This window comes from Geotrypetes seraphini, chromosome 1, assembly GCF_902459505.1.
Source record: "Geotrypetes seraphini chromosome 1, aGeoSer1.1, whole genome shotgun sequence".
Classification (NCBI taxonomy): Eukaryota; Metazoa; Chordata; class Amphibia; order Gymnophiona; family Dermophiidae; genus Geotrypetes; species Geotrypetes seraphini.
This window is the reverse complement of record NC_047084.1, coordinates 41115146-41126987: the sequence shown is the minus strand read 5'-3', so window position 1 is coordinate 41126987 and position 11842 is coordinate 41115146. Positions and strand designations below refer to the sequence as shown.

General features: G+C 40.5%; 1 protein-coding gene across 2 annotated transcripts in view; it reads left to right on the top strand.

Annotated features, from left to right (window-relative positions):
• The first annotated feature begins 2177 nt into the window (after positions 1–2177).
• Positions 2178–11842, top strand: part of SHISAL2B (shisa like 2B) — a 69685-nt gene continuing 60020 nt past the window's right edge. For both annotated transcript variants that reach the window (XM_033929216.1, XM_033929217.1), the window contains exons 1-2: positions 2178–2357; positions 11461–11583. In XM_033929216.1, the coding sequence (XP_033785107.1) occupies positions 11532–11583 (52 nt within the window). In that variant the 5' untranslated portion in view covers positions 2178–2357; positions 11461–11531. The remainder of the gene's footprint in view (positions 2358–11460; positions 11584–11842) is intronic.

Sequence of the window (11842 nt, the reverse complement as noted above, 5' to 3'; positions counted from 1 at the left end):
CTGCAATATCTTTCACAAAATGATAAAAATAATCATACCAAGAACTAAACCTTGCAGCACAGCTCTTTCCGCAGAATGAGCTCCACTTGCTACTCGGCTTTGCTAAAATCTAAGTACACCACATATAGTACTGCCCCTTCCCCACCCCCAGTTTACAAAACTGTGCTAATAGTTGCCACTGTGATAACTGCCCCAAAGCCCATAGAGATTTAAAGGGCTTAGGGGCTTTTGCCCCACATGGCAGCAGTTAGCACGGCTTTATAAAAGAGGGGGATGTTTTATTGACTGTAAGCTTAATAATTAAGCCAAAATAACCCCCCTAATTGCAAAATCCTGGAATGCAATTTCAAAAAAGCCTGATGCTGGGTGCGTTTAGCAATATCAGGAAAAACTCCAGTTTTGTGATTCAAGAATAGTTCTTGCCAATGGCAAAAGAACATTTTTAATATTCAGTCTCTGTCAGGTTGTAAAACAAAGACTATGTATTTATTTAAGACACTTGTAGCCCGCATATCAACCATCTATGCGGATAACAACGATACATGTATAATTAAAATAAAACATTACATACATAAACAAAACATAAATTATTAAAATAACAGTATACAATAAACAATTTACATATGTGCCTTAGAATAAAAAGCGAAGCAATTACAAGATTACAAAGTAGCCAAATTTGAAAAGGCAAGTAAAAAAAAAAAAAGGGCTTTCAAACTTTTCCGAAATGCCAAAAAAATCAAAAGTGGATAGAATGTGGAACCGAGTTCCATGGTAAAGATCCAACTACTTGGAACATATACATGATCAAATTGCAACTTTGGAGACAGAATGAAGAGTGGGAACAGCCAAAAAATCTCTGTCTTATGATCTCAAAGAACGAGAAGGCACAGAAGTCTGCAGCAGAGAAGCAATCACCTTGGGCAAAAGATTCCAGACAGATTTGAATACCAAGGTTAAAAGCTTAAATTGTATTCTCCAAACAACCAGCAACCAGTGAAGTTTGGTCAGCACAGGTGTAACATGGGAATAACGAGGCAATCTAGCTATTACCCTGGCAGCAGTATAGTTTACTATCAATGTTGCAATTTGCACCCCTAAGTTTTCGTCTTCAATTGTTTGGATCAAATTATCAAAAGTTCTTGATGATTCGTCTGCAATCAATTTTTCAGTAGGTTGGTTAACATAATATATATCTTATATAAAAATAATATATATCTTATATATAACATAATATATATCTTTGAAACAGGATAATAGATGATGTCCTATTTAGATGCCCTAATCACACCTATTTTCAGGATCCGCGCTAAACTTAATTTTTTAAGTGGCTTAACCAGCGTGGTAATACCAATTTTCAATCAATCCCCCCTCCCCCCCCAAAAAAAAAAGTCATTTAAGAGTTTGGAATCAAATTCTTAGGATGCCTAGTGAAGCCTAAGTGGAGGTGCCTAGGGACACCTATGTTAAAAAGTAGGCATCGTTATGGGTAGAGAGTAGGTGTGGTTGAGTAAGGCATAGTTAGGCATTTGACAAAGGCGCTGCCAAATTAGGCGAGTGAAAAGCTGACTTAATAGAGCAGCTTCTGTCGAGGCTGCCTAACGATGCCTAAGTCCACTTAGGCACCGCTAGGCATGATTCTATAAACGGCATTTTTTTTTTTTATTGGCAGCCACTCTGCACCATTTCTAGAATCTGGCCCGTGTTGCTTAAATACTATAAGTGGGACAACAGATGGGAATTTAGGAAAATTAATAAAATGTTGATTTTCCAGATTTTCAAATTTTCTTTGCAACATAACATTCTCTTTAACCAAGGCCAATTGCCCCTCCTCAGGTTTCAGAATTTCAGATTTATTCATTGACTTAGTTACTTCCATAGTTTGTAGTTTATTCTCAATATCATTTAGTTTTCCTGAAGAAAACTGGACTTGGGTTATCAAAGTTGTTGCTGAGAAAAAGAAGACTACAAATCCAGCAAAGCGTCCCTTATAGAATCCAGTTCAGCAAGCAGTAGGGACTTGTTCAGCTGAGTCAAAAGATCTCCTTGGTTAATCTTTACGTGCTCTTCCTGCTTCCTACCCACCTAGCTGAACAATCTGATGTTAACATTGACTGCAGTTCTCAGTGATTGTTTGCTTTGGTCTGCCCTCAGAGTCTGATGGTCCCTCAACAGGAAATGAGAAACTGCACAAATCCAAAAGCATAGTAACTGGCATTGTTGGGGGTTCTCTGAATTTTGGTGCTAAAGTCGGGAGGGAGGTTCACCTTCCGCCGCCCACTCCCACTGTGAGGACACTGCTCCAGACAACGAACCCGGAACTGCAAATCGATCCATAGGTCCTACCAATACAGGAACAGGTGCTGCAGGTTAAGCTCTTTGTTTCCGCCTTCATTTAGGTGGTGTGTCAAATGTGTTCTTTTTGCCAAAGGGATGGCCGGTAGAAGTAATCTCTCGTAGTTCAATCTTTACCCTTTTGAAAAATGCATTCTGCATTCTCTATTTCAGCCCTAATTCCCTCTCTAAGCATTGATAGCAATATTTTCTTGTTCCTGCTGCACACTGGTTTCAGAACATTCACTGCTGCTAAAATGGTATAATCCAAAAGTGAATCAGTTATGTGCAGTAGGTCATTCAACAAACTGACGAAATTCAAAGATGCATTATAGTACTACTGAAAATGGTAGTCATGAGAACAGAAAGCCTGGCAGTAATAAGATAGCAACAGTTTGGGAGATTGTTAATGTTTCTTTTTCTTGACTTATTTGTAAGAATATTCTGCTTGTAAGAACACTTTTAACTGGAGTTCTCAGAAATGGATTCTATTCTACTATCTTCTCACCAGGCTCTTAAGATGTTCCAGAGCTAATTTCTCTAATAAAGTATAAAATGAATGACGTGGTCAGAAGTTATCAGAATGTACTGTTTTTGTACCTCTGTGGCATGCCAATGTGCATGCGGTTCTTTAGACAACTACTCAAAAGCTTTGAAAATTAGTGAATGACATCACAGTTTTATACATAATAGAACGAGTATTTGGAATGTTAGAAAGTTGTTTCAGGTGTTTGGTTTGTAGCAATAGTTCCTCAACATTAGCATTCCATCACCTGCATGTATGTATGTATGTATATATATATATATAAACATCAAATACCCCAAAGCTTTGCACTCCCAGAGAGCTATTCGGTGATGAAACTAGCTCCCTTTAATTTTATACTTTTAAAACATCATACAAATATGACCCACGGTAATGTCAGGCCAGGCATAACCTCTTAGCGGTGTTGCCTAAGAGTGCTACATTTTTAATTATTTATGGACTTCTCATCTCCCAGTTCCATCTAAGACAAATGTTCCCATTTTTCACCCTTCACTCCGCAGTTGCTACCTCTCTACCCTACCCCACACCCCTGCTAAACCTCCATCCCAAAGCCCAAGAACTACCCAATCCACCAAAACAAAAATGGAACACACGGGAATGAGGGTGGGAAAATTTCAAGTGCCACTTAACACTCTCCTGTTCCTCACTGGTTAATCCCTCAAACCCACCAAAAGTTTACACCAATCCCTAACATAGCTCCTCCCACCATTTTTGTAGCTCCACCAATCCAGAATTTTGTTACTTCTCTACTTCCACTCTTGCTATCTCTTCCATATACACTGTTCTACGTAGCTTTCACTGCCCATATCACCTCCCTTTATCCCTCTCCCACTCCAGCCCATTTGCATAAATATCACCTACAGGTGCTCAGCTAATGGTATTAACACACCAGATTAGCCTGGTGTGTCTCCTAAAGCAGTGTTCTTCATCTGGTGGTCCACTGACCGGTGTCAGTCCCCAAATACTTCCTGCCAGTCCATGAAGAATTTGAAACATGGAGTTTTGCAACTTTTGCTTTTTTCTTTTTATTTTACATTTCATATTTTTGTTTATCATTCTTTCTTTAATCCTTTTTATTTTTTGAAGGTTTGAGACTATCATCATCACGTTCTGATGACACTGTATTTTTGGCACGAGGAGCTTTAAATCAGTTTCATTTTCACTCACAGTTTCATTTAGCAGCGACATCTTTCAGCTCAGGCCGAAGCCCGCAGCGTTCTACAAATTTGATAAGCCCTTTTGTGTTTGTTTTCTAATTTTGACCACCTCTTTAAGCATGCGGAACTTCTTAAAATGTTTTTTACAAGCGTTTTTCACAAGCTTTGTTTAAATATCCTGTTCTTTTGATTTAGCGTTTTAAGGTATCACATCAGGCAGCAGGCCCCTAACAGGATATCAAGAGGTAATTCTTGCCTTTTTGTGACTTTCAAGTCAGTTTCTTCTGCCTGGGCTTTCACATTTTTTCCTTCTTTTTCTTTCTTTCTCATTGGTTCTTTGTATGCTATATTCTAATTTTTGTTTAAGAAATTTTTGTTTAAAAGTTATGCATTAATTGGATGTTTAATTTTTACACAGTTACACCTTATATATTTTTGCCGGTCCACAAAATAATTATTTTATTTCTGCCGGTCCATAGGTGTAAAAGGATTGAAGAACACTGGTTTAGAAATTGGTAGGGTTAGGACTTAAACACAGCTTTGAAAAGCTTTGAAAAGACAAAGAAACTACATCAAGGTACAACTAAGAAGCAGCAAACAAAAGAAAGATCAAAATTAGACCATCCCACAAAAGAAAGGTATAATAAAGCAATTCAAACCCCATTCAGTCTCATCCAAATTGGTTGCCTAATGCTTGTAAACTTAGCACATGACCCCTTACCATCTAGTAAATAGGGGTTAGTAAGAACTCATGGACTAAAGGTCATGTGCTAATTTGGAAATTACTGCATTGTCATTAATTCAGAAAATGGTAAATGTAGCCATTTTCCAGCCATGCTAAAAATGGCCTCAGTGCACAGGAAACCCATATGTTAATGGTTGTGCCACTTTTTTGCACAACCTACCATTCTTGGCAACATAAACATCATGTCAAAACATTAAGGGCTGGATTCTGTATAGGACGCCCGGTCTCAGCAGCCGCCTAAGCAGCTTTTGAGAATCACACATGGACGTCCTATATAGAATCGCACCTGTTCTGAAGGGCAGACACCTAACCTCACCTAACCACCCTGATTATCTAACTAGCATCCATGTCACAGGTGCCGGTTAGAGAATCGTGTTGTCGCTGAGCTAATTGCCGCAAGGGAATCTCCCCGTGGTGATCAGTTTAGCGGCTGCGGCAGGGAACCTGTCCCCCCTGCAAAGTTGGCTGGCAAAAGGGATGTCCTTTTCCTCCTGTTGGAACCCCCAAAGCTTCCCCCCCTGAATGTCCATGGTAGTAGGAGTGCCTAATTCCTCCTGCCGCCACCCCTCCTTGAGACATCTCCTGGCAGGAGGGATGCCCACTCTCTCCTGCCACCACCCCCTCAAGACATCCCCAGCAGGAAGGATGCCTTCTTCCTCCTGCCACTGGCCCCCTCATCTCCCGAAGCCCCCCAAAACTCCCTGACTCTACCCCAACACTCCATGACTCCACCCCTGACACTTCCTGACACCCCCAAGATCCCCCTGTGCCCTAGAATGATTGACAGACAATCCGAATTGTTGCCAGTTACAGAATCGCGGCTTTGGGGAGTCCCTGCTGTTCAGCTGATGGTTGAGGGGGGTATTCCCCTGCCGCAATCAGTAGCTATGGTCTAGCAGCATAGATAAGTGGCTGAAATTTAGGTCAGGGTTTTCCGGGTCTTCATTTCAGCTGCGTATCTTGACTGAATAGGCGTGATTCTGTAACTGGCGCCCTTGAATGATTGACAGGCGATCAGCGGCCGCTTTTAAGGCAGCCACTGACTTGGGCACCGGTTACAGAATCCGGCCCAGAATGCTAAAAATTGGAGAACCAATCGATATTAATTATGTTTTACCAAATTAAACGATGGCATGCACATCTATTAAATGTTTATCGGCTGACCTTAAACTCCTTTGGTTGATATACATGCAAGCTGGTGGAAATAATAATAGGAGCCTTACTATTCAAAATCTGAAATATAAGAAAAAGTTTTTATATTGGACTAGCTGATGCCCCGGCGTTGCACGGGTATTTAATTATAGCAATAACACTGTAAATGGATTCAAATAAAGATACTTTATAGTGGTGAATGAAATTATTTTTTTACAGCTTTATAAAAAGTACAATATTCAAATTATAATGTGAAATATTTGACAAAATGAATACAATACAACTAACACAAAACTTGATTATAAACAACATTTTTAGTTTCACCTCCAGGAGCAAGAACATATAAATTCTTGGGTGAACCCACCCTTGAGCAAGCAACATAGAGTTGTCCATGGGAAAAACAGGGGGATCTTAAATCCACTCCACAGTATGTAATAGTCTGTCCCTGTGATTTGTTGATTGTGATAGAGAATGCAAGTCTCACTGGAATTTGCAATCTCTTAAACTGAAAAGGAAGATGTGTTGCAAGTTTCGTTCAAATCGGGCAAGCCGTTTTTGCGTTGGCAGCTTTTTACATTTTTTCCATTGACATGAATGGGTGAAATCTGATTTTCTGTTTGTAGCTCCGTCCACGTGTGCAGGTGGGCCACGAGACCCCCAGAACATATCACCCCAGGTAGTGAGGGATCTGCATACCAAGTTTCGTTCAAATTGGGCAAGCCGTTTTTGCGTTGGCAGCTTTTTACATTTTTTCCATTGACATGAATGGGTGAAATCTGATTTTCTGTTTGTAGCTCCGTCCACGTGTGCAGGTGGGCCGCAAGACCCCCAGAACATATCACCCCAGGTAGTGAGGAATCTGCATACCAAGTTTCATTCAAATCGGTCAAGCCGTTTTTGCGTGATCGCGGCACATACACACACACATACATACACACATACATACCTCCGATTTTTATATATAGATTATCCAGTCTACAGGAAGCCAGTTCACATTAAATTAAGCAGGAGTAATATGACCAAATTTGGAACAGCCCATTATTAAATGGACAGAGGTGATTCATCTGTCTTCAAGGTCTGTAAGATCCATTTGCCTTTCTCCCTGGCCTCAGCACTGGGAAGAGAATTTTGCAATACCCTGTGCATCAGACAAACAACAGCAAATTAGTTGTCATTATCCCTTCTTTTATCAATTTTTCTAAGTCCCAACCTCTTTTAAACAGCTTTTTCACTCCTCTGTTAAAGTATGAGCTCAGCTCCCTGTACGTCAACATCTTTTATTTTTTCAAAAATCTTTTTAATACTGTATTAACAAACTGTGTATATAAAGTTCATGTGGTTCTTCATTGGAATAACCCCCACAGAATACAGATAATCTTAGTCATATACCAAAGATAATTGGATAGCAACAGAAATGAAGGCTAACCTTGTAGTAAAATTTAAAATGTCAAGTAGCACACCCTCTAACTATGCACTATGCTTATTTAGATTCAAGCTTAAATTGCACAATAGGCCAAGGCATATTTTTTCTTAAGCACTATGGCCCGGATTCTCTAAATGGCGCCATTATTTTATGCACCAGTAGGCACCAAAACTCAGTAAAAAAAATCTGCTGTTGAGACAATATTTTTAACTGAGTTTCAATGCGCCTACCGGCACCAGAATCATTCCTATGTAGGCGCTTTAAGCTGCCTAATGCCACTATGGGCGAGACTGACAGATGTGGCGTTAGGCACCTAAAGCGCCTATGGAGATGAAATTCACATCATAGGTAGTCACTGGAAATGTATTTGAGGAAAACCCTGGCCCACATTTACAGTACCTACCTTTGCCAGGGGCATGATTCAGTACTCGGTGCTGTCACGTGATTGACATTCAATCGGCAGCTGCTTTTAAGGCTGATAATGGTGCCAGTTACAGAATCCGGGCCTATATTTATTTATTTAAGCATTTATATACCACTTATGGCCTAAGTAGTTTACATTCAGGTACTCAATCATTTTTCCCTATCTGACCTGGTGGGCTCACACTTTCAAAATTTACCTGGGGCAATGGGGGATTAAGTGACTTGTATTCCACAACAAAAAGGAAAATGCAACCCCACGTATAACAAGGCAAAAAACAAGAAAAAGTGGGGAAGGGACACAGTGCATCAGCCTCAAGGACAATCAATTTATTTAAAAAACTTATCAGCCTATCAGAGAGTCTTTAATCCTTTATATGCTAGACCCCAACATGGTCTGTGTTTCGGCTTCTAAGAAAAAGCCTTCCTCAGGGGTGTGCTTGTAAAATCCAGTAGATGGCGCCAATACACTTGTAAAAACTAAAAAGGAATTATCTCAGTTTATATATGAAAGCTTGCAGAACAACGTTGTGCTCAGGCCCAAAGCGCTGCAAGCAATTGCATCTGCAAATGGCATCGCTGCTAAAATCTTTTTAGTGGCGATACCGTTTGCAGATGCAATTACTTAGATGGTCGCAGATGCAATTACTTAGATGCAACCGTTACAGTTTCCATTACTTAGACTGCCATCTATGGGCTCCTTTTATCAAGCCGCGCTAGCGGTTTAACTTGCGTAATAGCGCACGTTAAACCACCGGCCGTGCTAGCCGCTACCGCCTCCTCTTGAGCAGGCAGTAGTTTTTTGGCCAGCGTGGGGGTTAGTGTGTGATGAAACGTCGCGCGCGTTAACCTCGCTAGCGCGGCTTGATAAAAGGAGCCCTAAGTAATTCTCTGATAACTGATTTTTGCCATTGTGTCACTTTGGGAGGTTGATCTTCCATCCATTTATCCGCTGTAAATTGGGCTGCTGATGTAATTGCTAGTCTGGCTATCTCATCAGCAAACTTTACTTTTTCATCGCAATAAGTTTAGCAAACAAATGAAGAGGTCTTAAACAAATTATTGCAGAATTTTGTATGACTAGCTTACAGAAACAGGTGTTTAGCTAAGGAGCAAGCCCCTTTGAAAATTTTCTTCTCGTCTGAAGTCTAAGAAAAGTATATATGCTGTCCACGGTGCACCTACTTTTCTCTGAAAAGGGGTAACACCAAAGGGGAAGCCTAGAGTGGCACTGGAGCCATCCCATCAAGTACAAACTCAAGCAAGGAGTTTGAATCCGCAAAATCTGTTTATCTATGGCCCCTGCTGGACAAATCATGGGTTTCTCTTTGAAAACTGATTTGCAGACCTACAGGTACAGGATACCTTTTCAGGTCTTTGTCCAAAATCTGATGTCCTAAACATTCCCCCCCCACACACACACACTTCTGGTTCTGTAAAATTAAACATCTGTTTACTAAGTTATGTTAACAGTAATGTATTAAAGACCAAATTCTATATATGGCACCTAAAATATCATCGCTGATCAGAATGGCGCTTAGTGTGATTCTATAAACGCTAAGTGGCCATACATGTCACTACTATTTAGGTACACCCATTTAGACCAAGAACCAAGTTTAAATACCAGCACCTAAGTTGTGCATGGATTGGGCATGTTCCATAACAGTGCAAATCTTTAGGAATGGCCATGATCCCCCTTTGACGTACACCACTTTATAGAATGCACTTACCAAGTTGTGCATATAACTTCTAATTAGTGCCAATTAGAGTCAATTATTTGGTGTCAATTGCAATTATGATACAATCGTATCATTACTGATTGGAGCTATATACAGAATTTGAGAGTAAGGGGGTAATTCTATAAAGAGGATGCCAACATTTAGGTGCCAGACATGTGTAAAGACCAGAATACCAGCATATATGTTATAGCTATGGCATATATGTTAGGCTATGGCAGGGACCAGTACATGCCACTGATATAGGCCCGGTGGGCTTACCCAAATAGGAAGTCCCTCTATCAGTGGGCTTACCCAGCTTACAACAGTCAGAATGGCACGAAACAGGTAAGCTTTCAAAAACAAAACAGAATTTATTATGCATTCAGGATTGACTGAGCATTCATAATAAACTGTGTCCTGGAGTACAACCAACAATACAAAAAACCTCAACGTTTCTCCTGCCAGCCTGGTCTGGCAACAACCTCGAGTGTTCAGTCCATGGCCCAGATAAGTTCTGCTTATTCTCAACTAAAATATGAATCAAAACATCACTATCATTCAGTTAGTTCTTCAGCAGAAAAAAAAAAACACGTTCCCACTCAGGCATTGAGAATTCTCCCTCCTCTCAATGCTAACAAGGAGAGTGAGGTTGGTGGATCTGCCAATTTGGCACTTTGTCAGAACAAAATGCAACCCTCAAAATCCCTCCACAAAGATGACAGGCAAATCCAGCCCCCCAACCTCTATGTCTTCTTAGTTCGTAAATTTGTGGCGTAAATTACTACGCCACGGACATTATAAACATTTACACCAAGCATATCTAAGGCAGATGGCAAACCTGGCAAACAACAAGAAAGAAAATTGATCCTTAACATAAGAATAGCCAGATTGGATCAGAAAAATGGTCCATCTAGCCCAGTATCCTGTTTCCAACAGTGGCCAACCCAGGTCCCAAGTACCTAGCTAAATCCCAAGTAGTAAAACAGATTTTATGCTGCTTATCCTAAGAATAAGCAGTGGATTTCCCCAAACTATCTCAATAATGGCCATTGGACTTCTCTTTTAGGAAATTATCCAAACCTTTTTTTAAACCCCACCGAGACTCTCCTGAGATACTGCAATAGTACTTAAGATAGGCTATGCATAGACCAGATATAGAGATGCTCATTTTGAATTAAATGTGCATTGAATTTTAGTCTTACCATTCTGGCCAGAAATATAAAATGCAAAAGGGAATTAGATTTGGGAGTGTGTAGCACAGTGGTTAGAGCTACAGCCTCAGCACTCTTGAGGTTCTAGGTTCAAATCCAATGCTGCTTCTTGTGACCCTGGGCAAGACACTTAATCCCGCCCCATTGCCCCAGATACATTAGATAGAGTGTGAGCCCTTCAGGACAGATAAGGAAAAATGATTGAGTACCTGAATGTAAACCACGTAGGCCATAGGTGGTATAAAAATACTAAAATAAGTAAGAGATGAGAGATAAAGTACAAGGACAGTGAAGGAAGCAAAAAGAAGGTATACATATTCATGCAAACTTGGGAATTAAAAATAAAGGCAAAATATGTGCATATCATCAATTAACCTATGAAGTAATATCGACCCTCTTTTATAAAGGCTTATGTCCAATTTTGTCCACATTGAAACCAAAGCTCTTAAAATAAAAGATTTCTTTAAAAAGGCAAAGTACAGTAGAGGGCGCTAATAGATCATTTTTTTAAATATATCTGTCCTCTGCCTTTAGAAAAATGTTTAAAAGTATATATGTAAAGGGTGAATAAGAGAAAATGAGAGACCTTGAGTTAAGAGAGGACAGAAAAGCAGCCAGCTCCTCCTGAAGGTTAGTCACTCAGCCTGGTGCCAAAACAGTGTCTGTGTCTCTCCTCCATCATTCTAGGATGTCAGGGGATGCTGGTGTAACCTGTGCCAGTTACTACAATGCCAATAACAAGTTTGTGGATACTTTCAGCTGTCCAAGACAAGGGGATGAAGCAGATCTGCTTTACTGCTGTGGCTTTGTTGATCTGAAATATTGCTGCAATGAGCCAGGCAACTACTTCCCTTATAAGCATGGCTACATGTGGAGCCTTAGGTAAGGAAAAAGCGATCTCCAGAATGTGTTATACAGTACTAGTAAATGCAATATTGCTCTAGAGCAGTGTCTTGCAAACTTTCCGGCCGGCGGCATACTAAATCCAGTGCCCCAGCCAGAAAGCACCTGGAAGTATGTAGATGGCCATCTGGCCATGACCCGCTTCGGTAGAGGGATCTGGGAGGTGCAGGGAGAGGAGGAGAGATGCCGGCCAGGAGAACAGTCATCTGCGCCAGCTGACTTCTTACAGGAATTGCTT